The sequence below is a fragment of the Eptesicus fuscus genome, chromosome 6, assembly GCF_027574615.1.
Source record: "Eptesicus fuscus isolate TK198812 chromosome 6, DD_ASM_mEF_20220401, whole genome shotgun sequence".
NCBI classification, from domain to species: Eukaryota; Metazoa; Chordata; class Mammalia; order Chiroptera; family Vespertilionidae; genus Eptesicus; species Eptesicus fuscus.
Window position 1 is genome coordinate 16643930 of NC_072478.1, and position 12144 is coordinate 16656073.

Consider the following 12144-nt stretch of genomic DNA (forward strand, 5'->3'; position numbering starts at 1 on the left):
CACCCCCAAACTGAGCATCAGGTCATGGACCACTCCTGTGGCTTCAGGGTGGCTTTCTGGGCAAGCCAGCATGCTGGGTGGGTGGCTTGGGCTTAGCTTTCTCCAGGGCCTGCAGTGTGAACTCACGGACACATCCCCTTGACCCTGTCCCTGGGAGGCACAGGAGAAGCTAGTGGAGTGATGGGGGTGGGGGTAGAGGAGCAGCTGTGGGGTTTGTTGCCAGTGAAACTGAGGCTCCATGGCAGGAATCACCTCAGCTGTTACCAGGGAGGCCTAGTACTCCAGCAGGAGTCGGAGCCTCAGAGGTTTGCCGCAGGCAGGATCCCAAAGGTGTTGGAGCCTCATTGCAATACATCCCTAGAGGCCTGCCTTGTGCTGGGCATGGGTCCTGGGAACGTGGACTAAACTCTCACATGTATGTTCATCAGGCTTCGGTCCAGGGAGAGCACAGCCTCATCCTATACAATAAAAGGCTAATATGCAAATTGTCCCCTCAGCTGGGAGTTAGACCAGGCCCCCCCCCCCCCCCCCCATGGGCCTGCCCAATAGGCCCTGATTGGGGCAGGCCGGCCAGACCCCACCCATGCACAAATTCGTGCACTGGGCCTCTAGTTAAAAATAACACTCGGGTACAGGTGGGGGTGTACTGCAGGGTGGCCTAGTGCCCAGATGCCTACCATCTAAGTGTTAAACCAAGAGAGGGCCTGGCAAACTGCTCTCCTCTCACAAACTGATAAAACCTCTTCATCTCAAAAAGTCGGGGGCGTAGATAGACTAGATTGTCAGTTGACTATGGCCCAGGCAGGCCTTGGTCCCTTGTCCTCAGTCCTCACCACAGGGACAACCTAGAGTGTTCCCTTCATGACTCTGGCCCAGCCCTGTACTGGGGCTGCCCTTTGGGTCCCAAAGTCTGTCGTCTAGTAGGAAGAATGGGAGCATCATGTGGAGCTCAGACCACTGACTGTCAGCAGAGAGATGTGCAGGCAGGTTCAAGGTTTCCCCTGGGGGCCATCTGACTTGCTCCTTTATGGCTGGAGACTAAACACCCCAGGGACTTGGTTGCTCTGCACTTACACAGCTGTGGTTTGAGAACATACACGCCCACATAATGGAAGGGCAGAGGTTCTGGGTCCAGCAGGGTCCTGCAGTCTCTCACTGCCTCTCTGCCGTCCCTTCCATGTCGTTCAGGCAATGAAGCCTGAACCTTTTGCAGATCTTGTTTGCTCTTTGTAGGTTTAAATGGGACCTGCAACAGCTCAAGCGTCCCCACGTCAACTTCAGAGACACCAGACTACTTGCTGTGAGTACTTCCTTTCGGCTGGCCGCTCTGCTTCTCCCAGGAGTTTCACCCCTGCCTTCCCCCCCTCACCCTGCACTGCAGCTCAGCAGTGGCAGGACTAAGTCCAAGTCCCTGGGTGCCAGTTCCATCCCCTCGGCTTGTTCTAGGCCAGGCTCCTGCTTGGGTCAGGCTCTTCCTGGGTGTGGCTGGCTATGCAGCCACAGGTACTCCAGCCTCTCTACAGCAGCCCCTGAGCCCCGCCGTTCTCTCCCTTTTCCAGAAAATATGCCACTATCTCCTCCTCAGAGCAGCGCCAGAGCTACAAGAATGACTTCAACGCCGAGTACAGTGAGTACCGAGACCTGCACGCCCGCATTGAGCAGATCACACGGCGGTTCACGCAGCTGGACGCCCAGCTCCGGCAGCTCTCCCAGGGCTCCGAGGAGTACGAGGTAGAGCTCCCTGCCAGCACCCTACCCTGGGGAGATGGGTCTGTTTCTCACAGTCCAGCTAAGCCCACGGCCTCCAAACCTATCTGCTGCCCTTCTTGGTGAGGAGGGGCTGAGCCAGCATTTTGATCCCTCGTGGACTGGCAGGTGGCCGTCCCTTGCTGGTCACTTGGTTCAGGCCTGGGTCTGGGCTCTGCCATGGGAGCCAGAAGGCTCTCAGCCTAGTTGGCCTCCTCTGCAGTGAGGACATTGGCATCAACTCTGCAGGTGGAACGTGAGCCCCGGAGGCAGGGATGCGACTTAGCGCAACCAGGAAGGCCAAGGCAGGGAGCACTGGGTTGCGGCACCTGTGTCCTGCCTGTGGAGTGCCTGGGATCCTCTCTGCAGCCCACTGCCCACATTACGGGGCACCCTGGCCAGGAGGGGAAAGGCCAGGCCACACTGCACCACATGGCCCATCTGTGCACCGTCAGAGCCACAGTGGGAAGTGGGAGGGGATGGTCCTTCACCTGTACTTACGGCAGGCCTGGCACCTGGTCTCCCTTAGCCCCCAGGTGGGAGCCCCCTGCAGTGGAGGGTCTCGGTCTCCAGCCCTAGAACACCAGCCTCCCTTTTGAGCCACCTTTTAGAGGTGGTCACCTGACCACAGGGCCAACCCTAATTAATCGGGGGGTCAGGGTCTGTCTCCACTGGCCAGGCCTCTTTGGTTCCAGAGGAGGTGGCGCTTGATTGGAAGAGAGGTGGGGACCCTGCGGGTCTGAGACAGATGAGGCCTCAGGTTATAGCAATCCTCCTTCCTTCTTGCTCCTATGTGGACATGCCCCAGCATCTCCCTGCATCCCCAGGTTGTCAGGGGCCTCTGTGCTTAGCCTTGAACAGTGGACAGGCCAGCTGGGGTGCAAGGGAAGGAGGGTATCTGCCTGCTCTTTGCCCCCTCCCACTGTGCTGCCTTGTCCCTGAGCCTGGGCCCCTGCACCTTGCCCCCTGGTCCAGCTTCCTTCCCCCAGCCTATCCTTCCTCTGTACTTAGGTCACCTCTCCTCAGGGCCACCTGCAGGCTATTGTCCCCAGGCCTGTGGTGACGTGCAGGTCATGGGTTATCAGGGAGGCACCTCACCCCCCTCACTTGGAGCTTCCTGCAGGTGAGGTCATTGTTTTCTTTCTTTTGTTTTCCTGTAGACTACTCGTGGGCAGATTTTGCAGGAATATCGCAAAATCAAAAAGGTAAATGTCCACCCCACTGTGGGGATGGGGGTGGGGAGCAGCCTCTCTCCGTGTACCGCAGCGCCCTCCAGCTCTCCCACTGCTTGGTGAAGCAACCCCTAAAGTCAAGGAGAGGAAGCAAAGTTCCCAGCTTCAGCTGCTAATTTGGCAAGGGCGCCCAGCCTCATGGGCTCGGGGCCTTCTCCTTGGGGTCCCTGAAGATATGTGAGGTAGCTCCTTGCCCATGCCTGGCCAGGGTGATATCAGCTTTTATTCCTGAAGGCCACTAGCTGTGGGATCACCATGTGTGTGCTCTGCATGCCAGCTGGTTCCTTGCCAGCCAGGCCCTAGCTCAGCCAGGATTCTGCTGATCTTGCCTCTGACCCGCATCCTGGCCACGATCCCATTTCCCAGGGTAGGGCCTGGGGCTTGGGAGGGAAGCCAGCCGAGGGCTCTGGCCCAAGGTGGAGCAGGGGTCCCTGTCATTGCCCAGTGGGCACTGGCCTGTAAGCAGGAGCAATGGAAGCCTGAGGTGGCAGGTAGACTAACATCTTCACACAGGACAGCTTCCATTACAGCCATGCTCCACATGCCAGTGGCTGCAGGATTGGCTCACCCTGCTGCTCTTTTGCAGACCAATACCAACTACAGCCAGGAGAAGCACCGTTGTGAGTACCTGCACAGCAAGCTGGCCCACATCAAGAGGCTCATTGCTGAGTATGACCAACGGCAGCTGCAGCCTTGGCCCTAGCCCCAGCCACAGGGCAGGAGCTCGCCCTCCCTGGATTGACCCTTCTGGATGGCAAGGGAGCTGGGGCTTTGGGGGCGGGGAGAGCTAAAAAAAGGGGAAATTTTTTATTTAACAAAATAAACACGAGGAAGATACATTTATCTGAGCCAGCAACGCCGGCTTTCAGGGGAGGCCCTGCAGACCTGGCATCCACAGGGCACAGATCCAGGTGGGGTGTCCCCATCCCTGAGCCCCATACCTCCAGAACAGCCCCCATCCAGGACAAGCTCCCCAGGAAGCCCACCTCTTCGCTGACTACAGCCCAAGGGGCTTCAGCTTCCTCTCACCAGAAGACTTGGCTGGCTTGCCTGCCTTTTCTAGTTTTATACAAAGACAGCCACTTTTAGCTACTGCTCATGAGACTTGAGTCTATTTTTGTATGAAAGAGAAAGCATCTTTTTTTCTAAACCTGTGCCTCCCTTCCTTGGACGCCCAGAGTCTAGACGCTGCCCTGTGTCCTTCCTGCAGTATTACAGATGCCATTGGAAAGTTGGGCAGGGGATCAGCCTTGGTCACCTCTCCCATGCTGGGCTCTGGCTGAGTGCCTGGCCAGGCCCTCAAGGCCCAAGCAAGGGTGGGCTCTCTCTAAGGGGGTGTGCAGGGCAGGTCAACCCCCAGGTCTATTTTGAGAACTCCAGCTGGCCCCCAGAGCAGCTGCTGGAGCCCCTGCCCTGTCCACTATTTCAGGCCCTCAGCTGTTGGAGCACTAGGGTTCTCTGCTACAAGCTCATTATGCAGCTACAGTGCTGGACTTTATTCCATGTTCTCAATTTCCCCTTTGCTGCTGCTTTTTATGTTGTACTGTTGAGACCTCACTCCATTCCTCAGTCCCCTTATGGGTCCTGGGGTTGTCTTAGCAGAGCAACCACGGGGTATGCACTCAGGGAGGGGCTAGGGGTTGGTGAGGTCAGGGGGCCTCCGAGAGTGAGCACAGGCTGTATGGATACCCTAATTGCTGCTTAGTCACTGTGCCTAGTATAGTGTCCTCCAGAGCATCGGGGAGCTGTGTGTACGTGTATGTGCGCGTGTAGCCCCGGGCACCAGGGCGTGGTGGGGTCTGAGGTTTGTACATAAGATTGAGAGCCACCTTCAGTGGGGTGGCACATGGCTGTGACCCACACCCCCACAGGGAGAGCGGCAGTGCTCACACGCAGAGCTGTGTATAAGCTGTGGGGTATCTCCTGATGGTTTCCCAAAGAGCAGGTCCCTTGTGAACACCTGCACTGTGCCCACCCACCAGTCTCTTCCACGGGCCCCTGGGTGTCAGAGCACCAAGGAAGCTCATCCTTCACGTTTTACTAGCTGTTAGGTTATTTTTCATTTGGGACATAGTGGGCGAAGGGCTGAGCAGACCCTGGACCCCAAGCTGTGCAGACAGCTGTGTTTGTGGACAGGCAGTCTGGTGACAAGGGGTGTTTAAGGAGGCCCAGCCCTCTGCCCTGGGAACCTGGTCAAGGGACTCTCAATTGAATTTTCTTTTTGTTGTTGTTTTTCTTCCTTTTCAGGAATTATGAAGCTAAGAAAAGTTTTGTGCTTTGGGGGTTGATGGACAAAAGTTCTAGCTGATTAAATATGGTCTTAACTTATTGATACTGTTTTTTTCTTTTTAATATTGTACTGTGGAGGAAAACTATTTTGAGCCATGGAGTTGGTGTTTACAAGAACTTTTCACTTTTGCCAAAATGTTACAATTGAAAAGCACCCACGTCTTCAGTTTCCTAATATTTTCTTAAAGATCTAGTGTCCTTTTTGTACACTAAACAGGTGAATGCTGATTTTTCAACCTACAATAAATTTCACTGAACTGAATCTAGCAGCCCAGGCTGCATAGGTGTGTTGGTGTGTCTGTCACAGCCAGGTGGCCCTGGTCCTGTGTGGAGCTGGGCTGGGATCAGGCAATGGTGATGGGGCAGAGAAGGCATTCTAGACAGCCTGCCTGAGCCGCTGCCAGCAGGTGAGCCTGGTGAAGCCAGCAGGTGGAGCCTGGCCTGAGGCAGTGGGCCCTCCAGGTGCCAGGGCAGGAGGCTAAGATCGCCTGGTCACAGGTAAGAGAAACTGGGGAGGCAGGGCCGTGGCAGCCACAGCAGGTGTGAGTAGGTCATTGCCCTCCCTGCCAACTGCAGTATGGATGGGGTGGGCTGTGTCAAGCAGGGGGGTCCCCCAGGCTCCAGCAGCACCATGTGGGGTAAGGGGAGCACCCTTATTTGGGGAAACAACTTGTGATTGGTGAAAACAGTGGTGAGTAACTTTATTGTTAGTTCCTCCTAGGGCTGGCACTCTGGGGTATCCCCTGTGCCCCCAGTGAGGACAGGGATGCTAAGGTCCATTGGAGCCCCACAGGCCCAGGACAACAGTGGGATGCCGTCCTTGACCCATGTTCCAGGTGAGCCAAAGACAGAGATCCTGGACTCCAAGACAGAGATCCTGGACACAGTGGGGTCGGGGGGGGGGGGGGGGGGGGTGGTGGTGTTTATTTTGGGAGGGAAAAACAGATAAAGAGTAAGACCAGGATTAATGTCCAGGGGTCAGGGATGTAGGCCTCGGCCTCCCTGGTGGCTCCCTGGCCAGCGACCTTGGTCTGAGTTCTGAGGAGGCTCAGGAATCCGAGGGGTGTGGGAGGCGAGGTCAGGTGGGCCTGGCAGGGCAGAGTGTACCCTGCTCCCCACTGGCCTAGCTGCCACATTCTTCCAGGGGATAACATGGCTATCCCTGTCTCCACACCCCAAGGCCCAGGCTGACACCTGCGTCTGGTCCTGTCCTGTCACACCTGCCCACGCACCTCCCCCCTCTGCCAACCTTGCCCATAGCACCCCACATTGCCTGGCGCCACCCTGGCCATCACCTCTTTAGTGTGCTGTAACCACAGGCAGTTGGTTCCCTGGCCATCCTTCCTAAACTAAGGATACCATGAGTCCAGTCCCCCACCTCCCAAAAGTATCTTCCCCCACTCCTGGAGATCACTATGGCTGAAGGGCTTGATGCTCCCCACCCCCTCCTGCCACTTACTGGATAACATCCCTGATTGTCCTCTCACCAGCACCCGGATCCCACAGCCCCTCCTGTGCACCAGGCTCCCCTAGGCACTGGCACGCAGCAGTAATCAAGATAGCTCTGTCCTTGCCCTCAGGAGACGGTGGTCTCTGGTGTAGACAGTGGTCTGGTCTGGATGGTGGTCCCCAGTTGCTCACCACCTTGCCTCCAGGTAGCACTCACCTGGTTTTGCATACCCAGCAACCCTTGCAGTCATCTTAATAGGGAGGAATAGTCCCAGCTGTTTCCAGCTAACCTCAGCACTGCCCCTCCATGGAGCCCGCCTGGGCCTGCTCTGCCCCACCAGCCTCCTCCTGGCACCTCCCACACGCTGCCCTGAGAATGCTAGGCTTCCCCAGGGCTGCATCTTGGGGCATTTCTCCTCTCTGCACAGCCCCATGACATATCTGGCCTGGAGGTGCAAGCTCCCTCTGATCCTGATTCCAACTAGATGTCCAACAGTTAATTTCTGGGGCTGGCATCACACCCCACAGCTTAAGCTGCTCAGTCCCACAAGACTGCCCCCACCCCACTTTAGACACTAGCCACAAGTCCCCGGCCACCCATACTTCTGAACAACTGGCTATAAATTGGGGTTTCAGAAAACCCCTGTAGGTTTGGTGATTTTCTGGAATGGCTCACAGTGTTCAGAAAACCAACAGCCAAAGGGAGGAGATGCAAAGGGCAAGGTATGGAGACTAGCACAGGGCTTCCATGCCCGCTTGGTGTGCCACCTTCCCAGCACCTCGTGTTTTCACCCGTACTCCGTTGGTTAGGGGGTTTTATGGATGCTACATTACATAGGTATCATTGAGTAAATCACTGGCCACTGATCAAACTCAAGCTTTGCCTAGGAACTGGGACAAAACTCAAATACTTATACCATATTCTCTGTCCCCAGCCCTGAGGTCTGCCTTGGTTCCCCACACACCTTCCTTCCCCTCCCCAGCTGCCTTTTCATCTGCTCCTGAATGCACTCCCCCAGGTTTTTGTCTGGGCAGCTCTTCATATCTCTTGATAAGAGATGTCTTTAGATGTCTTCAGACCCCTCCCAGCAGCCACCTACCAGCCCTCCCTCCTAGTTCCCTCCAGTTGGGGATGCTCTAGTCCAGCAGTCGCCAACCTTTCGGATCTCACGATCACCAGTGGTCCGTGGACCACTGGTTGGCGACTGCTGCTCTAGTCCATTACCAACTTCTTCACACTGGGGGCCCTTTGAGAGCAAAGCCTGGGGTCAGTCTTAGAGCCCTACCCCCCCATCCCCACAAGAACAGGCCCTGACCATGTTTCCTGCGAATGTTCCCAGCTATTCACCTTTTGGGCCAACTCCAGTGGTGGAAACTTTTCAGCCAGAGGAGGCTGCTTGTTTTGGAAAGTTCCTGGGGGAGCAACCCCCGCCTGCCCACCAGGTTCCCACGCTCCCTTATCACAGGGTGCTAGCAGGATGCAGTGGTGTGCAAGCCTAGCTCCTCCCCAGCTGGCTGGCTGGGTCCTTCCCATTCCCTTTTCTCCCTTACCCACCTAACAGCCACCCTCCCCAACCTGGCCCTGCCAAGTCCTCCTGCTACAGCTGGGGAACCGTGGTGTCCCAGGACGCGCCCCACCCCTCACCCCCCACCCCTGTGAACCCTGTCAGAGGTCCAGGTGCTTGGCTATTACTGAAGAAAGGAGGAAAGAAGGGGAAGCAGCCTGGGCTGGAAGAGTGTCTGGCTTTGAGGTATAGTCCTAGCTCAGTCTTCTGCCTCAGTTTCCCCTGTAGTATCTCGGACCCAGGGACACCTACTCTCATAGGCCCAGCAACCCTGTCTTGTAACTGGGGCCTGGTGCTCACTTGCAGCCTTAATGTCCTCTTTTGTGAAATGGAGCCAAGAGGCTGGGCTCCCTAACGGGCTGTGTGTGGTGAGAAGTGAATCCATGCACCCCGTGCTGGAGCCGGGGTCTATAGCCCACGTCGATGCCCGCCAGCGCCCGACGGGGCGGACGAATGATAGCTTCCTGGGCTCTGCGCTGTAGGGCCTCGAACCCGAGTCCAAGGCCACTGCCGGCCCTCCCCCACCCCCTCTCCCCAGCGCGGGAGGAGCAGGAGGCGGGGTGAGGGCGGGGCCGGGGCTCTTTTCTTTAGAGTTCGAGCGCTCTGAGCTCACCGCCTGTCTGAACTGACTCTGCGCCGGTGAGTGGGGCTCTAGATGGGGTGCGGGTCCAGGGAATCAACTGACTGCGCTGGTGAGTGGGGCCCCTGGTGGGGTACGGGTCCAGTTAGAGCGTGGTACCCACACGCCAAGGTTGCGGGTCCCTGCCAGGGCACACACAAGAATCAATGAATGCGTAAGTGGAACAACAAGTCGATGTTTCTCTCGCTCCCTTCCTCTCTCTCTCTCTCTCTCTCATATCAATCACATAAAAATAAAAGTACGCTCGGCTTTTTCTCGTGTTCCCGCTGACTTCCTGCCGACTCCATACCCCCAGCTCGCTGCGATGGCGGCTGCAGCGCAGTTTGTGGTCGAGAGCCCCGACGTGGTCTACAGCCCCGAGGCCATCGAGGCGCAGTACGAGTACCGGACGACCAGCGTCAGCCGCGAGGATGGCGTCCTCAAGGTGGGCTAGGGACAGGGAAGCCGGGGGCTAGGGCACCCAGAGAGCCAGGAAGGGGTGGGATTGCCCAACGTCTGCGGCTCTGGGCTCACTGTACTGCCCGCCCTCAGGTACACCCCTCATCCACGCGCTTCACCTTCCGGACCGCCCGGCAGGTACCCCGGCTCGGGGTCATGCTTGTCGGCTGGGGCGGCAACAACGGCTCCACGCTCACCGCTGCCGTGCTGGCCAATCGACTGCGCCTGTCCTGGCCCACGCGCACGGGTCGTAAGGTGGGGGTCGAAAGGGGGGCTGCGGCAGCTAGGGCTCCGCTGGAGTCCAAGCAGGAGATTGGCTCTGAGAGGATGGGTCCACGGGGCGGGGCCTCCACGGGGGCGGGGCCTCCGAGGAGCGGAGCCTAAGGTGGTGACTGGCTCGGGAAAGGTACCTCCAGAGGGGGAGTAGCTTCCACCCTAGCTGGCTCACACCATGCCTACCCACTGTTCCCACCCCCAACCCTCCACCGCTGCCCCCAGGAGGCCAACTACTACGGCTCGCTGACGCAGGCAGGCACCGTTAGCCTGGGCCTAGATGCTGAAGGCAAAGAGGTGTTCGTGCCCTTCCACGCGCTGCTGCCTATGGTGTCGCCGGACGACCTCGTGTTCGATGGTGGGCGGGGCCCTGGGCCGGGGTTGGGGTGGGAGGCGGGGTCTAGCGGGGACCAGCTGTAGGACCTGGCTGAACCTGAGGGTCGCCCCAGGCTGGGACATATCTTCGCTGAATCTGGCTGAGGCTATGCGGCGCGCGCAGGTGCTCGATTGGGGGCTGCAGGAACAGCTGTGGCCGCACATGGAGACTCTGCGCCCAAGGCCCTCCGTCTACATCCCAGAGTTCATCGCAGCTAACCAGAGCGGGCGTGCGGACAACCTCATCCCTGGCACGCGCGCGCAACAGGTGCAGCACTTGCTCCCACTTCCATTTGCCCCTCTCCCTGCCACCTGTTTCCCATTCGCCCCACGTTGTCCTCCTTTTGTCCCCATGCCCCCATCCCGAGGGTCCCGGCCTCTCTTTGCACTTGGGGAGGTCAGTAGCCCAGGGCTCCACAGGGGATCTGTAGTATCTTCCCCCGCTCTCTAGTTGGAGCAGATCCGAAGGGACATCCGTGACTTCCGGTCCTCCGCGGGGCTGGACAAAGTCATTGTGCTGTGGACAGCAAACACAGAGCGCTTCTGCGAACTGGTCCCAGGCCTCAATGACACCGCCGAAAACCTGCTGCGTACCATTCAGGTGGGTGCACCCAGAGTGGAGCATGGTCAGGGCCAGCCCCAAGGATCCCTCCACTGACTGTCTTCCTGCGCCCACAGCTAGGTCTGGAGGTGTCACCCTCCACGCTCTTCGCTGTGGCCAGCATCTTGGAGGGCTGCGCCTTCCTCAACGGGTCCCCACAGAACACTCTGGTGCCCGGCGCACTCGAGCTCGCCTGGCAGCGCCGTGTGTTTGTGGGCGGAGATGACTTCAAGTCAGGCCAGACCAAGGTCAAGTCTGTGCTGGTTGACTTCCTTATCAGCTCTGGCCTCAAGGTGGGTAGGCCTGGGGGTACCTGGTTCAGGGGGTGGGGTCTAATCCTGAGCTTTGGGCTCCTGCATTGCTCTTCCATTGTGGGGTCTGCAGCATCCTCATGGTCCTTTGTTCTCTCAGCCCATGTCCATCGTGAGCTACAACCACCTGGGCAACAATGACGGGCAGAACCTGTCAGCGCCGTCGCAGTTCCGCTCCAAGGAGGTGTCCAAGAGCAGCGTGGTGGACGACATGGTGCAGAGCAACCCGGTGCTCTATGCACCCGGCGAGGAGCCTGACCACTGCGTGTGTGGGGTGCAGGCGGTGGGGAGGGGGGCGCCTGGTAGAGGAGGGCAACCCGTGTGACCCCGTTCTGCCCCCCAGGTGGTTATCAAGTATGTGCCGTACGTGGGCGACAGCAAACGCGCAATGGATGAGTACACGTCGGAGCTGATGCTGGGCGGCACCAACACGCTGGTGCTGCACAACACCTGTGAGGTGTGGACGGCGTGGGGACAGGAGTGGGACCCCCCCCACCTGCCTACACCACCCACCACCTGACCCACTGGCCCCACAGGACTCGCTCCTGGCCGCGCCGATCATGCTGGACCTGGTGCTGCTGACAGAACTGTGCCAGCGCGTGAGCTTCTGTACCGACTCGGACCTGGAACCTCAGGGCTTCCACCCGGTGCTGTCCCTGCTCGGCTTCCTCTTCAAGGCACCACTGGCTCCACCAGGCAGCCCCGTGGTCAACTCCCTCTTCCGACAGCGCAGCTGCATCGAGAACATCTTCAGGTGTGCCCCGCCCGGGGGGGGGGGGGGGGAGTGGGCCCACCCTTGGTCTTATGCTCACGCGGGGCAGGGCTGCTCACAGGGCCCTGGGGATCGGAGGCCCTGCTGAATCCCCTCCGTCCTCCAGGGCCTGCGTGGGGCTCCCGCCGCAGAACCACATGCTTCTGGAGCACAAGACTGAACGCCCCAGCCCCAAGCAAGTCGGGCCTGTGGCCACTGCCAGCCTTGTGTCTTGCAAGAAAGAATTGGCACCATCGGCCCCCAACAGCTGTACTGGTGATGCCAACAGGCACTCGCAGGTTGAGGCACCCTTGGTGCACACCACCTGAGGCAGTGGCCATGCAGCTCCCAGCAACTCCTACCCCTTTGCCCCTCTGGACCCACCCTTCCAGGCCTCCCAAAGACAATAAAGGCATTGCCACTATCAGCTACACCTGTGGGTTTTGGGGGACTTTGACCTAACCCTAACCATCC

At 58.6% G+C, this 12144-nt stretch overlaps 2 protein-coding genes across 9 annotated transcripts in view; both read left to right on the forward strand.

Moving 5' to 3' along the window:
- Nucleotides 1-5529, forward strand: part of ELL (elongation factor for RNA polymerase II) — a 61161-nt gene extending 55632 nt beyond the window's left edge. For 2 of the 6 annotated variants that reach the window (XM_054717264.1, XM_054717265.1), the window contains 5 exons: nucleotides 1234-1300; nucleotides 1560-1731; nucleotides 2907-2951; nucleotides 3565-3647; nucleotides 5226-5529. In XM_054717264.1, coding sequence (XP_054573239.1) covers nucleotides 1234-1300; nucleotides 1560-1731; nucleotides 2907-2951; nucleotides 3565-3647; nucleotides 5226-5286 — 428 coding nt within the window. In that variant the 3' untranslated portion in view covers nucleotides 5287-5529. Of the gene's footprint in view, nucleotides 1-1233; nucleotides 1301-1559; nucleotides 1732-2906; nucleotides 2952-3564 lie in introns of all 6 variants that reach the window. The other 4 variants (XR_008556295.1, XM_054717266.1, XM_054717267.1 and 1 more) reach the window with 4 other exon arrangements.
- Nucleotides 5530-8861: 3332 nt separating this feature from the next.
- Nucleotides 8862-12103, forward strand: ISYNA1 (inositol-3-phosphate synthase 1). 3 transcript variants are annotated; one of them, XM_028132457.2, is made up of 11 exons: nucleotides 8862-8920; nucleotides 9217-9345; nucleotides 9453-9614; nucleotides 9858-9990; nucleotides 10082-10275; nucleotides 10459-10608; nucleotides 10686-10901; nucleotides 11020-11184; nucleotides 11263-11376; nucleotides 11456-11673; nucleotides 11798-12103. In XM_028132457.2, exons 2-11 carry the CDS (start codon nucleotides 9226-9228, stop codon nucleotides 11997-11999), a joined length of 1674 nt encoding a protein of 557 aa, XP_027988258.2. In that variant the 5' UTR covers nucleotides 8862-8920; nucleotides 9217-9225; the 3' UTR covers nucleotides 12000-12103. The 3 variants fall into 3 exon arrangements, with proteins under 3 accessions (XP_027988258.2, XP_008154613.2, XP_027988256.2); XM_008156391.3 differs by lacking the exon at nucleotides 8862-8920 and adding an exon at nucleotides 9014-9075; XM_028132455.2 differs by lacking the exon at nucleotides 8862-8920 and having other exon boundaries at nucleotides 9135-9345.
- Nucleotides 12104-12144: the final 41 nt, after the last annotated feature.

Coding starts and splice junctions, on each gene's coding strand:
- ISYNA1 (XM_028132457.2), top strand. CDS start 9,226: ATGGCGGCTGCAGCGCAGTTTGTGGTCGAGAGCCCCGACGTGGTCTAC. Junction 11,377..11,455: donor TGCTGCACAACACCTGTGAG/GTGTGGACGGCG, acceptor CTGGCCCCACAG/GACTCGCTCCTGGCCGCGCC. Junction 11,674..11,797: donor TGCATCGAGAACATCTTCAG/GTGTGCCCCGCC, acceptor TCCGTCCTCCAG/GGCCTGCGTGGGGCTCCCGC.